This window comes from Pelophylax lessonae (assembly GCF_965119305.1).
Source record: "Pelophylax lessonae genome assembly, chromosome: 1".
Classification (NCBI taxonomy): Eukaryota; Metazoa; Chordata; class Amphibia; order Anura; family Ranidae; genus Pelophylax; species Pelophylax lessonae.
Window position 1 is genome coordinate 483,860,239 of NC_138768.1, and position 19,104 is coordinate 483,879,342.

Genomic DNA, 19,104 nt, shown 5'->3' on the forward strand with positions numbered 1-19,104 from the left:
GCAATAGCACCCCAAACGCTGTGCGATGTTGCTGCGATTTCCGCCTGCCGAATCGAGGTAACATCACGCAAACAATGCATGACGCCCCAAAGAAACTCTTGTACCTTTTTTGGGCGTCATGCGTTGTTTGCGCGATGTTACCGCAATTCGGCAGGCAGAAATGGCGGCAACATCACACAGCATTTGGGGTGCTATTGCAAAAAACGGGCAACGCACAAGCGTCCCACAATTTGCAATGGTTTTCGGATCGCGGGCAGAATCACAGTGATTCTGCCTGCGATCGCTGCGCTCACATGTGAACGTTATGGGTGTCAATTTCTGGGCACTGATGAGGTGACTGTTTGGTGACATTGGGGGGGGCTGAGGACTGTGTGGGGACCTTTATTTGTGCGATTTTACTTTTTACATGTGTACAGAGCAGTAACTCACTATTTCTAGCTCTTCTCCCCTCACACTGGAAACTGTATGAGGGAAGAAGAGCTAGTAACAGTGTGTTACTGCTCTTTGTTTACATTTTGTGATCGGCTGTGAATGGATTCACAGCCGATCACTTAGTAAACAGTCACTATCAGTGACTGTTTACTACTGCCGGTGACAGCTGTGTTCCTACGGAACACAGTGCCACCGACATGACCGCGCTGCGCGCTCCCGATCGCGCATGCGCGGTCATCTCCTGGGCGCCTCCATTGTGATCGGCTGTGTCATTGGAACACAGCCGATCATGTGGGAAACAGCCACGCCCATTGGCTGTTTCCCCCCTGCCGGTGACGGGGGGTGTCCCGGGGACACCCCGACACCGGCAGTGCAGGGCGGCGCGCACGCGATCGCGCGCCTGCCCTGTTTCCTAGGATCACGTCATATGACGTCTTCTCAGGATAATGGTCGCACCACTCCGCCAATTGACGGCGGGCTGGCGGCAAGTAGTTAAAGAGGTTGTAAACTCAAATTTTTTTTTCTTTTTTTCACCCTGCAAGAGAAAGACATAATGAGCTAGTATGCATCGCATATTAGCTCATTATGCAATACTTACCTTAGAACGAGCACCCGCCGTGCCGCTCACTCACCTCTATGACGGGCGACATGTCCAGTCGCCCGTCTTCCGGGATCGCGGCATCCGGCCATCTGATTGGCCGGAGCCGCGGTGACGTCACTCCCACACATGCGCGCGAGAGCAGACAGTTACGGCTCGGGACTCTGAAGGAACGGCACGATCGGCCCTTCCTTCAGAGCGCATGCGCCAGTGACGTCACTGACTGCATGTAAGGTAAATATCTCCTAAACGGTACATGTTTAGGAGATATTTACAGTACCTATAGGTAAGCTTTATCATAGGCTTACCTATAGGTACAAGTTGTAGAGGAGGGTTTACTTCCTCTAACAGAGAGGATCCTGCAATCATCCACCACTGTTGTCTTCCGTGGACATCCAGGCTTTTTTATGTTGCGGAGCTCACCGGTACGTTCTTCTTTCCTCAGAATGTACCACCACTGTTGATTTGGTCACTCCTAGTGTTGCTGCTAGCTCTGATGGATTTGTTTAGTTTTTGAAGCCTTCACTTGCATGGACAGCTCATTTGAACACATGATGTAGGTTCACAGCAATAGATTCCAAATGCAAATACCACACTTAAGCCCCGTACACACGAACTGATCGTCGCCGAACGATCGGCCGTCTTTTGTCCAGGGCTGTCCTGTCTGTTGAAAACTGCAAAAGACTGCACACGAATTTTGTCGGCAAACAACAGCCGACTGCAGAAGTGATGTCATGTGATGGTTAACTTTCCTGGTCTTTTTTCTTTTCTGAGCATGCCCAGTCTTGCAAATCTCCTTATCTTTTTTCTTTTCTGAGCATGCCCAGTCTTGCAAATCTGTTGATTGTTGGCCGAATTCTGTACTGACTGGCGAACAATCGGCCGTTCTGGTGACGGCCAACAAATATTTTAAAGTCTGCACAACAGATTCTGTTCGGCCGAAAATGCGCTGTCTGAAGCATCATACTAACAAGCCTACAATCGGCCAATCGGTCAGCGGCCGAATATTTACGGCCAACAATCGGTACGTGTGTACGGGGCTTTAGAATCAGCTCCAGACCCTTTGCCTGCTTAATTTATGAAGAAATAACGAAGGAGTAGCTCACACCTGGCCATGAAAGAGCTTTTGATTTAAATATTCAATTAGTTTTGGTCCCTTGAAAAAGGGGGGAGGCTATTAAGAGCTTTAATTCCTAAATCCTTCCTCAGATTTGGATGTTCATACCCTCAAACTAGACCTGAGCGTGTGCACTTTTAGCCCACATCCATTATATAACTATAGCTTGAAAATGTTTTGGTAAATACCTGTAAAAACTAAAATTGTGCCTGTGTCCAAATATATATGGACCCAACTGTATTTTTTTTTATTGTGCAAGTCCAAAACATACGCAAGAAAATGTAAATACTGTACTATACATAGCAGAATTTACCTCTGACACAATGATGTCCATTTGACGACGCAGCTTTCGAAGTGTATTCATCAGTTGTTCTGGATCCTTGTGTATTCCAACCCAGCAACCATTCACAAATATCTTTGTAGCACTATAATTCAGAATAGCAGAAAGAAGAATGTAATTTATGTAGAAAAGCACCTGACCTGCAACACATGAATTCTACCCCCCTCCCCCTCAACAGTAGCAGAATCTTAAAATGTTGCTCCTTACAGAATTCCTTTTGGACAACCTGGATATACCCAAAGACACACAAAAACATTTTTTTTTTTTTTAGAAAAACCTGGTCCAAGTTTTTCATGTTTCAGAAAAGACGGAATTTTTGTAAAATCGTACCGTAAAATTCCTTTCTCTGAGTCCTCCGACAGTCGCCGCCCATTCAAATAGTCTTCACTAATGGGGTATTGCTTCCACTCCACAGGAGTATCTAGCGATAAGACTTGTAAAAAACAATTTATCTACATAGTCACACCCATGGGGGTTGTCCTAGTCCAATACCCCCCCTGCAATAGCCATCCCAATTCAATTTGGTCGCAAGCAGTGATAGTGTATAAAGTGATAGTGTATAAAAAACCCCCAAAGAGGGGCGGGGCGGCGACTGTTGGAGGACTCAGAGAAAGGAATTTTACGGTAAGATTTTACAAAAATTCAATTTTCTCTTACGTCCTCCGACAGTCGCCACCCATTCACACAGTCTTCACTAATGGGGATGTCCCAAAGCAGTGTAGACATGAGGGGTGGGCAACGCAACCGCCAGAAAAGCAACGCAGTACCCACATCAGAGAAAGGAACCTTACATTAACAGCAAGGGAACCTTCTGGGTAACAAAAAAGGGCTCAACATGAGCAACAACCCAGGAAAACAACCAACCAAGGGGAAAAACAACCCCAACAGCCAGGGACCCGTACAAACCAGAGTCCCCTATGGCACTGCCGCACAGAGAACTTTGCGGCCAAAAGAGACATCAGTAGATGCCAGAACATCAATTTTATAAAATTTGGAAGTGGTGTGCACCGACAACCAAGTCGCAGCCTTGCACACCTGGGCCACCGAAGCCTGATGCCGGAAAGCCCAGGACGCACTCACCGACCTGGTAGAATGCGCCTTGACAGGGAATGGAGGAACCCATTCCCGCAACGAGTAGGCCTGTACAATGGTCTGTCTGATCCATTTGGCAATGGTTGCCGCAGACGCAGCCATACCCTTCAGAGGACCCTCAGGAAATACAAAGAGAGAATCCGACTTGCGAAAGGATTCAGTCGACGACAGGTAAACCCTGATCCCCTGACAACATCCAGAGAATGCAAAGCAACCTCTTTTGGATGCTTAGGGTTAGCACAAAGCAAAGGCAAGACAATGTCCTCATTGAGGTGAAAATCCGAAACCACCTTTGGCAGAAAAGACGGATTAGGTCGCAAGACCACCTTCTCCCTATGAACCACCAGGTAAGGGGAATGGCAGGACAACACCGCCAACTCCGACACTCTGCGAGCTGAAGTGATCGCCACCAGAAAAGCAACCTTTTAGACAGCAGAGATAACGAGATTTCCCTGATGTTTTTAAATGGGGAACGTTGCAACACGGACAGAACAAATTACAAGTCCCATGGAGGTAAGGGCTCCCTTCTGGGAGGGGCCAAGTGACGCACACCCTGAATAAAGGTGCGAATCAAGGAATTAGACGCCACAGGGCGCTGGAAAAGAACAGCCAGTGCAGATACCTGGCCCTTAATCGTGGCCAACGCAAGGCGCTGGTCTACACCCGATTGGAGGAAAGCCAACACTCTCGCCACCGAGTATGAACGAGGAGAGAAACCCCTGGACTCACACCAGGCAAAATAAGCTTTCCAAGTTCGGTAATAAATCTTACCAGACGAGGCTTTTCTAGTGGTGATTAAAGTAGGAATGACCTCTGAGGAGAGACCCCTGTCTTTCAGGACCTGGCTTTCAACAGCCATGCCATTAAAGCCAGCGACTGTAAAGCAGGATGGAAGATTGGTCCCTGAGACAGTAGATCTTCCCGCATTGGCAGCTGCCACGGAGGCTCTACGGCCAGGTGAACGACGTCCACATACCAGGACCGGCGAGGCCAGTCCGGCGCTACCAGAATCACCAGTGTTTGTTCCGAGGCCAACCTGCGAAGGAACCTGGAGAACAACTGAATCTGAGGGAAGGCATAAATCAGACGATACTGATGCCAAGGCACCACCAAAGCGTCCGAGGCGTCTGCCAGAGATCGCACGTTCTTGCCACGAACCTTTCCACCTTGTGGTTTAGCCGAGACGCCAACAGATCCACATCCGGGGAACCCCACTTCGCGCACAGCATTTGAAATACCTCCGGGCGTAGGGACCATTCCCCCTGGTCCAGGGTCTGGCGGCTCAGATAATCTACCTGCCAATGCTCCACACCCGGAATGTGCACTGCCGATAACACCAGGACATGAGTCTCGGCCCAAGACAGAATACTCGTCACTTCCTGGGCCGCCCAGGCACTCCTGGTGCCCCCTTGGTGGTTGACGTACACCACCACAGTGGCATTGTCTGTCTGCACCCGTACAGGGCAGCCCTGAAGACGATCCGACCAGTGGAGCAGGCACAGCCTGATCGCTCTTAAATCCAAAATGTTGATTGGGAGGGAGGATTCCTCCTCCGACCAAATGCCCTGGGCAGACAGGTTGCCCAGAACTCCACCCCAGCCCGACAGGCTGGCATCCGTTGTTATTACCATCCACAGAATTGGCCGGAAGGATTTTCCGTCCGACACCGCCGGGGACTGAAGCCACCACAAGAGATCCATTCTGGTTTGGTGACTCAGACACTCTCAGGTCTAAGGACTGAGGTAGTCTGTCCCACCTGGCCAGGAGCCTCGAAGGCTGACACCATCAATCCCAGGGCCCGCATATAGGTCCGGAGTGACGAGGATTTGTTATCCCTGAGGGACCTGACCTTGCTCTTCAGGGTCCGGAGCTTGTCCTCCGGCAAGAACACCTTTGCTTGAGCAGAGTCCAGAACCATTCCCAGATACGGGAGACGAACCGAAGGCGACAAGGTCGACTTCTGAATGTTGATTGTCCAACCAAACTCCTGAAGCGTCTGGACCATAGTGGACAGATCACGCAACAGGCTCTGACTGGCACTCGATCTTAACAGGAGATCGTCCAGATATCCCAAGACCGCAATGCCCTGTGCCCGCAACAGGCCCAGAACAGGCGCCAAGACTTTGGTAAAGACCCTTGGAGCCAAAGCGAGACCGAAAGGTAACGCCACAAACTGGTAATGATCCTCCGCTATAGCGAATCGGAGGTACCTCTGATGACCCTCGAAAATGGGGATGTGCAGATACGCATCCTTCAGGTCTATAGAGGCCAGGAACTCCCCCGGATTCAGAGAGGCCACCACCGAGCGAAGTGATTCCATGCGGAATTTGCAAACGCGCACAAGCGGTTCAGCGCTTTCAAGTCCAGAATTGGACGCACTTTGCCCTCCTTTCTGGGCACAGTAAACAGATTTGAATAAAAACCCCGAAACCTGTCCCAATGAGGCACCGGGACGACAACCCCCTGGACGATGAGATCCTGCACCGCCTGATGCAGGTCCTGAAACCGCCCTGGGGTAAATTTAAGATTTGAGGGAAAGAATCTGTTCGCCGGTCGTGAAAGAAATTCGATCTTGTACCCTGACTGAATGATTTCCTGAACCCATCTGTCCGTGATTCGGAGCAGCCAAGGTTGGAGGAAACCGCGCAAACGTCCCCCCACCCCTGAAACGGGTGAGGGCGTCCCTTCAGGCAGAGGCGGACTGAGCCGCCGTCCCAGCCTGGCCGGATTTTTGTTTGCCGAACCAGGGCTTTTTCTGGCCACCTTGGCCCTTGAAGGCACGAAAGGACCCTTGATTAGGTTTAAAAAAAATTTCCCCTAGAGTTATGGTGCAGCAAAGTGTTCTTGCCCCCAGTGACTCCTTTAACCAATTCATCCAAGGATTCCACAAAAAGGCGAGACCCCGCATAGGGAATGTCAGCCACGGTCTTCCTGGATTTTTGGTCAGCCGACCAGCTTTTTAACCAGATTAAGCGACGGTTAATCACTGCGACACTGGACAGGCGTACCGCCAAAGGGGCCTCATTTAGAGCCGCATCGCACAAATACATGACCCCTCAATAAATCTGATCCACCAATTCCACTGTAGTGGGAGGGGCAGAGTCAGCCACGAGGGTGCGTTTGAGCACCTTGGTCAAATCCGCCACAGCCTGAGCCACCGTTACAGAGGCAAAAATAGGCTTGAGCATGGAACCCCTCCACCATGTAGGAATGTCGGGCAAGAGATTCCAGCCTCCTATTAGTAGGGTCCCTAAAAACCGGGGAGTCATCGGTGGGGACCAAGGTAGCCTTGTTCAATCTGGCCACCGTGTGATCCACTTGAGGAGGCACACACCAGCGCGGAGCAGTAGTGGCCGCAAAAGGGTAGAGAAGTTGAAACTTTTTAGGCACCACGAAGGTGTGTTTTAAGTTACGCCATAGCTCATTCACCTTATGGTGAAACTCTGTGGGGCAAGGAAAAACCTGTGCCATCTTACGGGTCCTGTGTGTACCAAAAGAGGACACAACGCCCGGAGGGGTGGGCTCATCCTCCAAATGTAGTGTTTCCTTTACTTCTAGGATCAACTCATCCATAGCTGCGCGTTCCTCGGGCGACCCAGGGGGAGAGTCATCCACCCCTGCGACCTCCGCCTCCCCCTCAGACTCTTGCGGGTCCTGAGAAGAGCGAGACCCCGAAAGGGCCACGCTACCTACAGCAATCATGTCACACTCAGAATCAGAAGAAAAGGAAATCCTAGGCCTTTTCCTAGCAGCACGTTCAGACATCAGCACATCCATTTTTGCCACCAAAGTTGCCACAACAGCCGCCAAATTAGTCTGGTTAGAGGATTCAGAGGACCCTGAATCCCCTACCAAAGCTGGAGGGAATTTCCTGTCCTGGGATTCCATAACAGAAATGTTTTTTTTTTGTAAACTTTAAGAGCGCAGCGGCGCCCGCAGTGCACCGCTGTATAGACAGACACAGACCCCCCGCGGGGACAAAAACCTGACCAGGAAGATTGCACAAAGTAGGACAGGAAAAGAACAGCAGGACAGAAGCCCACAGTGTGTTACCAGCTCCTTCGGTCGGCTCTGTGAGAAAGAAGGAAGGAAGTGATGTCACTGCTGTAGGCTGAACTAGGCTGCAGGCCAAGGGAAAATGGTTGACTATTGAAAAATAATGGGAGGCTTCGGCAAGATGGCCGCTGATATGTGCTCTGAAACGATCGCATGCCACACGCCAAAATCACTACATAGCATGCTGCATTAACGCCCATAATGAAGCCAGACATGCTGCCCACACAGGTCGCCATTTGCACACCTGAGCCACAGATGCCTGATGGCGAAACACCCAAGAGGCATTGACGGCTCTAGTAGAATGTGTCTTTACAGGAAAAGGAGGAACCTGACCCTTGATTTAATAGGCCTTAAGAATTGTCTGTCCGATCCATCTAGAAATGGTTGCCGCGGACGCGGACGAACCCTTCTGAGGTCCCTCAGGAAGGACAAACAGGGAATCAGACTTCCTACAAGACTCCATGGCAGACAGGTAAACCCTGATCGCCCGGACCACATCCAAGGAATGCAAGGCAAATTCCTTGGGATGCTTGGGCTTCGCACAAAGCGAAGGAAACAATATCTTCATTGAGGTGGAAAGTCGACACCACCTTTGGAAGAAAAGACTGATTGGGTCACAGGACCACTTTATCCCTATGAACAACCAGATAAGGTGAACGGCAAGACAGAGCCGCCAACTCAGACACCCTGTGAGCAGAAGTGATAGGTACCAGAAAGGCAACTTTCTAGGACAACACAGAGGTATTTCTCTGATGTTCTCAAAGGGAGGCCGTTGCAAAACAGATAACACCAAATTCAGGTCCCAGGGAGGCAAAGGAGCCTTTCTCGGGGAGCCAGATGTCACACCTCCTGAAGATGCGAATCAAGGAATTAGTCGCCAAGGGGCATTGGAAAAGAATGGCTAAGGCCGACAACTGACCTTTAATCGTGGTTAGCGCCAAAGGCTGATCCACACCTTCCTGCAGGAAGGCCAAAATCCTCGCCACCAAAAAGGAGCAGGGATGAAACCGCGGACTCGCACCAGGCAATATACGCCTTCCAGGTTGACGATAAATTTTTCTAGAGGTAGCTTTCCAAGCCTTCAATAAAGGTAGGAATGACGGCATTCGGGAGACCCTTGTCTCTCAAGACTTTGCTTCCAACAGCCACGCCATCAAAGCCAGAAACTGTAAAGGATGGAAGATCGGCCCTTGAGACAGAAGATCCTCCCTCAGCAAAAGCCGCCAGGGAGGCACGACGACCATCTGCACGATGTCTACGTACCAAGACCGACGCGGCCAGTCTGGGGTTACCAGAATGACCTGCCAAAATGCAGAGGAACCTGGATAACCGTTAAATCGGAGGGAAGGCATAAATCAGCCGATACCGTTGCCAAGGCACCACTAACTCGTCCGTGGTGTCCGCCAGGGGATCGCGGGTTCTGGCCACGAACGTTCCCACCTTTTTGTTGAGACAGGACGTGAAAAAGTCGACGTCCGGAGACCCCAGCAGGCACACAGGAGGCAAAACACCACTGGATGCAGGGACCATTCTCCCTGGTTCAGGGTCTGGCGACTCATAGTCCGCCTGCCAGTTGTCCACCCCCGGAATGTGAACTGCCGAAATCGCAGGAACGTGCGTCTCGGCCCAGGATAGGATCTCGGCCACTTCCCGGGCTGCTCAGGCACTCTTGGTGCCCCCTTGGTGATTGAAGTACACCACAGCCGCCCGTACCCAAACTGGGCAACCCTGAAGCAGAGTCCACCAACAGAACAACATCAGGCTAGCATCCATGGAGACTACTGTCCATAGCAAAGGCCAGAGGGACTCGCCCTGTGTCAGAGGTGGCGACAGGAGCCATCACAAAAGAATGGATCTTGCGAGGTTGCTCAAAGAAATCCTCCTGTCAAAAGACTGAGGCGTTCTGCCCCACCAGGCACAAAACTGTGCTGGAAGAGTTCTCGTATGAAAACTGAGCAAAACGGATAGCCTTGAAAGCTGAAATCATCAGACCTAAGGACCGCATGATGGCCCGCAGAAAGGAGAGATCGTTATCCCAGAGGGACCCGAACCCACCCTGCAAGGTCCAGAGCTAGTCCTCCAGGATAAAAAGACTTACGCCAGAGCAGAGTCCAGTATCATCCCCAGGTATGTGAGGCAAACCAAAGGAGACCGAACCGACTTCCGGAAGGTGACGGTCCACCTGAATACCTGGAATGTCTGAACCATGAGCGACAGATCGCTCGCCAGAGCAGCAAATGAGCTTGAACCCAACAGGAGGTAGTCCAGATAATTGAGGACCACAATCCCCTTTAAACGCAGTGAAACCCAGCACTGTCAGGTCCGGAGCTAATGGAGCCAAAACCCTGGCGAATGCCCTGGGAGTCGAAGCGAGGCCGAAGGTCAACGCCACAAACTGATAATGCTCCTCTGCCACCCTAAGTGAAGACACCGCTGGTGACCCTCGCAGATAGGTATGTGCAGATACCCATTCTGCAAGTCGATGGAGGCCAGAAGCCCCCCGGATTCAACAAAGCCCCCATCGACCGGATGGATTCCATCCTGAACTTTTGTACCCTGAACTTTTGTACCCTTACAAAAACGGTAGAGACTTTAGGTCCAGATTCTGACTCACTTTGCCCACTTTTCTGGGCAACTTGAACAGATTGGATGAAAAAAAAAAAAAAGTGAATCCCATCCCATGCAGGGACTGGCACAATGACCCCTTGGGCGAGAAGATCTTGAACCGCCCCCTGCGTGAGTCAGATGGAGATGTGATGCAAAATAACCTGTCTGTGGGGTGAGATTGAAACACAATCTTGTACCCTGACGGAATCAGTTCTGGAACCCACCTGTTCCGGATTTGGGACAACTAGGGTTCCTGAAAATAATGCAGACAGTCCCCCCACCCATGAAAAGGGGCGAGGGCGTCCCTGCAGGCAGAAGTGAACTTTGCCGCCGAACTGGCTCGACCGCCTTTGGCCGGACCATGGCGTCTCGTTACCACCTGAAGACTTGAAGGACTTCCCTTTTTCCCTGTGCCCTGAAGGCACAAAAGTACCCAAGGTGAGCCTTAAAGAGAGGGCCCCGAGCGCAGGGGGATTCACCCCTAGAGGCCTGGGATAAAAACACTCTTGCCCCCCGTAAGCCCTCAGATCAACTCATCTACTAGGGGTTCCCCAGAAAGTCGAAAACCCACATAAGGGACATCAGTCTTTTTGGGAGTGTGGTCAGCCGACCAGCTTCTTGCGACACAATGCGGCAGATCGCAACCCCGACCGCAGACAGCCGTGTGACCAAAGGGGCCTCGTCAAGGGCCGCAACACCCCCGAACAACAGGGCCTGGGTCACTTGATTCACCATGTCCAGGGTAGCCAGAGATACCGACTCCACCACTAACGTGCGTCGTAGAGACCCGGTCCATACCGCGACAGCTTGGGAAACCATCCCAGAAGCAAACACAGGCGTGAGCAGGGAGCCCGCCACCAGGTAGAAATGGTGGGAAGGAGTCTCCCACGCCTATCTGCCGGATCCTGAAAGCACCGGGGAGTCCTCCATGGCATTACAGTGGATTTACCTAGTCTAAAAACAGTGTGGTTCACAGTAGGAGACACCGTCCAACAGTCATCAACAGGATTCGCAAAAGGATAACCATATTAAAACCGCTTAGGTACCGTCATATGCTTTAAGCGACGCCCCTGGGTGTTTACGGTTTTGTGAAACTCCTCAGGACAGGGGAAAAACCTGACCCAACTTCTGGGCTGTGCGGGATCTGAAGGAAACCCGCTTACCCGACAGAGGGCTCATCATCAAGATTTAAAGTCTCCTTAACGGAGCTAAGGAGTGTATCAACCGTGGCACATTCCCGCGCCGCCAGGGAGGAAAACACCTCTCCCTCACCATCCGAATGAGAGAACTGGGACCCCTAAGGGGGGACAATGTCTGTGGCAACCAAAATGGGCTTTGATTTAGAAGACTGAGGGCATAAGCAGTTTATGGCAAGTGTGTTCAGACAGCAGCAGAACTACTTTGGACACCAAAGTAGCAAGAGCAGCATAAAAAAAAAGATTCAGGAGTACCTGAAGCCACAACCATGGATGTGAGGAAATTGTTACCCTGGGAGTCCATTATTGCAAATTAAAAGTAATGGAATGCTGGCCCTTTTAAAACGGCGGTTCACGCGGATCTGTGGAGCCCCTACAGAGAAGGCAATATCCATCAGAGAAAAACGTTTTTACAGGATAAAGCCCCAGAAAACACTAAAAATCCCCCACAGTGTAAGTGTGTTTTAACACACTGTTTACTGAAAAGGAGGGGGGAGAGTGATCTCACCCCCTAGAAGCCCATGCCCGCCCTGATCCACAGGAAAATTATGCCTAATTAAAGGTAATGGGAGGAATCACAGGCAAAATGGCCCCCGCCCTTACTAGGTGTTTGCCCATACCCAAGATGGCACTAGATCGGCATCAGAACAGGGATCAAAAATGGCTGCTGCCCTTACAATGAGCCCAGCCAGCCTGCCCTCACTCAACATGGCAGCTGTGCTAAAACGGCGCCATTTAAGGCATACAGTCACTATCTGGCCACCACAGGGACCCCCTGGATGCTATAGAGCCCCCCATGTACAGCAAAAAGCACTGCACAACGCTCCCAGCAGGGTCAGAGAGGGAGGGGAACTTACCACACTAGCCAGAAGGGGGATACCACAGAGACCACCAGCACTGCCATCCCCTAAGAGTGGGCCCACAGAACCCCCCCCACAGGACCTAGGCCCAGGGACAAGGGGGTAGTAGTACTCACCAATCCAAAAGAAGTGGGCACCACTCTGATATGGGAGACCTCCCACCCTGAGTGGGGGTGCCGTCAGCCAGGGAGGGATGCTAGCAACACGCGGGCGTTCCGGAGTTCAGACACCCCACAGCAAAGGTGGATCTCTGGAGTTGAGACACCCCACAGTGAAGGTGGACCTCCGCAGGCCTTGTCCCCATCCCGAGGGGCACTGTCGTTACGAGGCCAGGGCATACCAGTGACCTGCGACGCTCAATGGCAGGCTGGGACTCCATGAGGATCTATATATATCCAGTGCAAGGCCCAGCTCTGCTATCGCTTGTAGTCCTTCAGGAAAATTCTTTAACTAACTAGCGATAGTGAGAGAAAAAAACTTTTTGGGAAAAAACAAAAAAACTAAGACGCTAGGTCCCAGCAAGGAAGAGCTAGCCTACTCCTGACGCTGGGCAGCATAAAACTGAGCACCAGTAGTAAAAGGATCAAGATAATGGCTGGGGTCAGCCCCCTAGAGGCGTGTCTAAGTATAGAAAATAGAATTTCCCAAGTCATCCTCCAGGACAGTCACGAGAGAGATGGCTCCTCCCTCTACAGGAAACACAAGCACAGTTAGGTTTAAAAGGCCGCCCATCAGGCTGCCCCTCAGTTTTTGCGTTTCCTGTCCTGCTTACACAAGCATGGTCTTCTTTCTCATCCCCTGTTTGTTATTTTCCTTCCCCTGTCCTGGGCAGGCGCCCCGGGACACCTCCTCCCTCCACCTACACACAGCTGGTGAGGTCATCGGGCGTGCAGGTACCAGTACGGGGGGGAGGGAGGAGGACTTCCCGGGGGGGGGGGGGGGGGGTTAGGTGCTCAGGAGGGCCCCCCCTCTTTTCTCAACAGGGCAAGCGCTGGCTACTCCTAACTATTAGGGGTTAGCTGGTCACATGATGTCAGGGGGCATCCAGCAGCCCTGTTAGCTTACCTCACTCCAAGGCCGAGGGGAAGCTGACCACGGAGGGAGCTTTGCGGCCAGCCGGAGGCCGTCCTGAGCCGCACGCCATCCCCCTCCAAAAGGTCCAGACACGCGGGCTCCAGGGTGAGTTCCTGAACGTGTGTGCAGCAGCCAGCGTCGCCGCGGGCGCGGCGGAAGTGACGTCACCAAGATGGCGTCGCCACCGGAAGTAGGGTGGCGGCCATCTTGGAAGTGGGCAAACGCCATAAAATCAAACAGCTAATTTCTGGCGGGAATTTTAAACATATAAGGCGCCCCAGCTCATTTTCAAGTGGGCTCTTCTCGGCTACAGACGGCTGCTGCATCTACCTTCCCTCTAGGCGGTCCTTATGGCGGAGGACCTGACCCCTATACCAGAGGCTGCTGATCTCGGCCCCAGCCCAACTATGGTAAGTGGAGGGAAGAAGAAGTAAAGGGGGAGTACGCCCTGCGCCCTCCCCCAGCCACCCCCACCCCGCAAAAAAAAAAAAGTAGGGGGGGTAAAAGGGGGGTAGATCTTGCATTTCCCCTTTGTCCTTTTTAAGGGGGTGGAGGGGCGCATTGGGGCATGAATCTCCCCAGTACTGACAGAATTGTTCCTTGTCTCTTTTTCTCTCTGCTCATAGCCCAAGTCTACAGAGGTAACCGATCCTTCGGTCAAATCAAAGAAGTACTGTCGCACCTGTGGGATAAAAGACTTCTAAGGGATCTAAGTAAAGACTTCCTGGAGTTCAAAAAGGAGGTCACATCCACGCTGAAGTCCCTGCAAACTTCCATCGCGGAGATGAAAAACGCAGATCAACCTTCCACATCTACCGCAGGCGGACACCGCACGAAGATAATTAAGCATCAAGCGGTCGCCAAACTATGGGAAGACTCTTCAGATTCAGAATCCCAGGACGAGGAAGGGGAGGTCCTCTTCGGGGACAGTTCAGATTCAGAGGACCGGGGAAGGGAGGTACCGGAGGAAATAACTAAACATTTATTCCCAACAGATGAAACAAAGAGCTACTGAAGGAGATTTTTGTTACAGAGGATCTGCAAGAGGACGAAGCGCCGAAATCAGTAAGAGACCGGCTGTACAGAGGTCTACAGGTACCCAAAACCCAAACCTTCCCGGTCCATCAATCCCTGAAAGGAATCATTAAGAATGGGAATGCCCAGAGAACAAGCTATTTTTTCCAAAAGGCAATGAAGAAGAGATTTCCCTTTGAGGAATCAGAAGTCATTTTGTCCAAATGCCCCAAGCTAGACGCATCACTAGCCAAAGTGTCGAAGAAATCAGACCTATCTTTTGAGGACATGGGGCAACTAAAGGATCCAATTGACAAAAAGATAGATGTGACGCTCAGGAGGGCATACGAGGCAGGAGCAGCATCATTCCAGCCAAACATGGCAAACACCTGTGTGGCCAGGAATGTATCCTTCTGGTTAGAACAACTAAGAGGACAGTTGGAGAAGGTTCCAGGCACTGAAGAGGTGCAGGATTCCCTCGTGATTGAAAAAGGGGTCGCTTACATGGCAGATGCGGCCGCAGAAGCGGTACGGATATCAGCCCGAACCGCTGGCCTAATAAACTCGGCCAGAAGAGCCCTATGGCTCAAAACATGGGAGGGGGATTTCGCTTCCAGAAACAAGCTTTGTAGCATTCCCTTCGACGGAATACTCCTATTCGGCCCGGAATTGGATAAAGTCCTAGAGAGATCAGCAGACAAATCCAAGGGGTTCCCTTCCAAAAGGAAGGAAAAACAAAGGAAATGTTTGTCACCCAAGGGGAGACACCCAATTCAAAGGGGAGAAACCAAACACCCAAAGGAAGTGGGTGTTCAACAAGAACAAGGGCAGACCAAATGCCCTTTTCACCAATGCTAGCAGCAATATCAGCAAACCCCAGTGACACCAGATGGCCGGTGGGGGGAAAGCTGCGGTTCTTTGTCCCACAATGGGAGAAGTTTTGTCCAAACCCTTTCATACTACAGATAATCAGAGAGGGTTACAAAATAGAATTTACAGCAAGTCCTCCTCACAAATTCCGGACAACATCCCTACCGGGAGCATCTCCGGCAAAGGAAGGTTTCTTCTCCCGAGTCTTTCTCAGACTGAAACCATCGGGCAAACACCGCCTTATTTTGAACCTCAAAGACCTCAACCGTCTGGTGAGATACAGGAAGTTCAAGATGGAATCCATCTTCTCGGTGAGAACTCTGATCCCGGAAGGAGCATTTACGGTGACTTTGGACCTACAAGATGCGTATCTACATGTACCAATTCACCCAAGGCATCAAAAATTCCTAAGGTTTGCTACCCGCGCAGGGTCACAGATACGCCTGTTCCAATTTCAGGCGCTCCCCTTTGGAATCACCTCAGCCCCAAGAATCTTCACCAAGATCATGGCGGAGGTAGTCCAGGATCTCCGGGTAAGAGGGGTTCGAATAATTCCCTACCTGGACGATTTTCTGATTTACGGCCAAAGTCTGAGGTATTAAAGAATATTCAGACAGAGGATTTCCTCACCTCACTGGGGTGGGTGATCAATATCCAGAAATCCAACAAAATCCCCTCACAAGAGATAGTATTCTTGGGATACCAGGTAAATACGGTGTCACAAAGAATCCTGCTCCCGGAGAGCAAGATAACGAAACTCAGGGAGGCTGCGAGGCGCCTAATAGAACTACACAGGATCTCAAGAAGGGATACCATGGTGGTCCTGGGCCTCATGTCGGCAGGCATCCCAGCGGTACAGTGGGCTCAGCTACACATGAGGCCTCTCCAGGGGTCATCTTCTGAGCTACTGGGACGGGAAGACAGCTTCGCTGGACGGACTAATCTCGATCCCATCAGCCATAAAGAAATCGCTGACTTGGTGGCTAAGAGAAGACTCCCTTTCCCAGGGAAGACTCTGGATGCCCACCATCCAAGTCAGAATAACGGATGCGAGCCTCTTCGGCTGGGGGGCACACATAGGACACCAAGTAAGGCAGGGCACTTGGTGCCAATCGGGGGAGAAGATATCCTCGAAAATGAGAGAACTAGCGGCCGTCAGAGAGGCCCTGAATGTGTTTCAGGGAAAAACAATAGGAAAACATGTCCAGGTCCTGTCGGACAAAATTGCGACGGTTTCCTACATCAACCACCAGGGTGGCACACACTCAAAACACTTGAGGATAGCCCACGACATTCTGGCAGGTGCAGAAGCAAACTTACTATCCCTCTCGGCGGTACATAAAAAAGGGTCAACAAACGTGCTGGCGGACCTCCTGAGCCGGAAGAGTCTGGACCCAGCAGAATGGGAACTGAATCATCAAATCTTCAATACGCTGGTACAGAAGTGGGGGACCCCGGAAGTAGACCTTTTTGCCACCGAAAACAACAAAAAAGCGATAAAATTCTTCTCACTACACAAAGAAAAGAACGCACTGGGCATAGATGCACTGGGGTTCTCCTGGAGGTTCAATCTGGCATATGCTTTTCCACCAATCCAATTGATCCACAGAACGATCAGGAAAATCCGCTTGGAAAGGGCAAGGGTGATTCTAATAGCACCTTTTTGGCCGAAACCGGCATGGTTCACCCCACTACAGAAAATGGCGGAAGAAGATCCCTGGATCCTGCTGGCTCGGAGCGACCTTCTGGCACAAGGGGGGGGGGGCACATCACCCTCACAGCCAAACGCTAAAGTTAGCAGCCTGGATCCTGAACGGAACATTCTTCTGAACAAAGGACTGTCCACCAGGTCACGAAGGTCCTGCTCCAAAGCAGGAAACCTGTGACCAGGAAAATTTATAACAAGGTATGGAAAACATACAGATCAAAAATGGAACCCAATAACAGGAACCTGAGTGACATCAGCACTGTGTTGGATTTCCTTCTAGAGGGCGTTGACAAAGGTCTTGCAGTAAGCACACTCAAAGTGCAGGCAGCAGCTCTGTCAATTTTCTTGGAAAGACCCATAGGCGAAGACCCTCTGGTGAAGCGGTTCTTCAGATCCATTGAAAGATCCCGGCCCAGCAAAAACCTCAGCGTGGCCCCCTGGGATCTAGCACTGGTATTACAGGCGCTCACCAAAGCCCCGTTTGAGCCTATAATGGACTGTAATCTGAAGAACCTTACCTTGAAAACAACCTTTCTGGTAGCAATCACCTCCGCTAGGAGGGTGAGTGATCTACAGGCCCTTTCCATCAAGGAACCCTTTTTGACGATCTTTCCAGACAAGGTAATCCTCAGGATAGACCCTCTCTTCCTTCCGAAGGTGTCCTCGGCATTTCATCGTTCTCAAGAAGTGATTCTTCCTTCATTTTGCAAAACCCAACCTCCCCGGGGGAGGAAGCTTTTGCCACGCTGGATGTCAGGAGGTTCATTCAAAGTCCTCCATAGCCAGATGGACCAGAATGACCATCGTTGCAGCCTACACCGCTCAAAACCAGAGTTTACCGGCAGGCATTAAGGCTCACTCCACTCGAGCCATATCCTCAGCAGATCAAATCTGCAAAGCAGCCACCTGGGCCAGCGATTTGACGTTCGCCAAACACTACAGGGTCGATCTGGTCTCCGCCCAGGATCTATCCTTTGGTTGCAAAGTTCTCCAGGCAGTAGTCCCACCCTAGGTACGCATCGTTGGGGTCTTATGTGACCGTCCTGGAGGATGACTTGGGAAAGTCTGAGTTATTACCTGATAACTCCCTTTCCAGGAATCCTCCAGGACAGTGGACCCCCGCCCTATTGGTTGGTCGACTATGTCTATAGTATGTTGGGCTATTCGCCAAAGCTGTCCAGTTCATCTTTTAACAACTGAGGGGCAGCCTGATGGTCGGCCTTTTAAACCTAACTGTGCTTGCGTTTCCTGGAGGAGGAGGAGCCATCTCTCTCATGTGACCGTCCTGGAGGATTCCTGGAAAGGGAGTTATCAGGTAGTAACTCAGACTTTTTGAAAGAACTTACCGTAAATTTATTTTCTCTGAGTCCTCTGACAGTCGCCGCCCACTCATACAGTCTTCACTATTGGGTATTGGTCTTAGCCACAGGAGTAGGCAAGGCAGAAGATTTTGTTAGAAACAGTCACACAAACTTTGCATAGACACACCTATAGGGGGCTGTCCCTCTGGTCCAATACCCCCCTGCTAGCAGCATTCCCAATTCAGTTTGGTAGCAAGCAGTAGATAGTCCATCAACCCTAAAAGGAGGGGCGGGGTGGCGACTGTCAGATCTCAGAGAAAAGAATTTTACGGTAAGTTCTTACAAAAATTCTATTTTCTCTTACGTCCTCTGACAATCGCCGCCCACTCATACAGTCTTCACTACTGGGATGTCCCAAAGCAGTGTAGATGTGGAGGGTGGGAAACGTAACCGTCTCAAAGGCAACGCAGCACCCAAATCAGAGAAAAGAACCTTATATGAACGATAAAGGTAGCACACTGGGTAACAGGAAAGCTCAACAGGAGCGAACAAACCCAGGAAAGCAAAATAACCAGGGAAAAAAAAACCAACAAGAGGGGACAGGCTAAAAAACGCCATGTCTCCCCTTATGGTCCATACACACTAAGATTTTCTGAAGACTTTTTCCTTTAGACTTACCAAAACCATATAATATGGAGGTCAAATCTAAACACTTTCAATTTGTATGCAATCTGGCAGGCCCTTGCACTACATAGAAAAGCTAAATCTGAAGGAAATCTAACCACAAAAGTTGGATAGTGTGTATCCAGCTTAAGGCACTGCCGCACTCAGAACTTTGC

At 50.9% G+C, this 19,104-nt stretch overlaps 1 protein-coding gene across 2 annotated transcripts in view; it reads right to left on the reverse strand.

Annotated features, from left to right (window-relative positions):
* The window catches only part of POLR2B (RNA polymerase II subunit B), an 837,536-nt gene that overhangs the window by 429,074 nt on the left and 389,358 nt on the right, over positions 1–19,104 (reverse strand). For both annotated transcript variants that reach the window (XM_082254374.1, XM_082254373.1), the window contains one exon: positions 2,461–2,572. In XM_082254374.1, the coding sequence (XP_082110500.1) occupies positions 2,461–2,572 (112 nt within the window). The remainder of the gene's footprint in view (positions 1–2,460; positions 2,573–19,104) is intronic.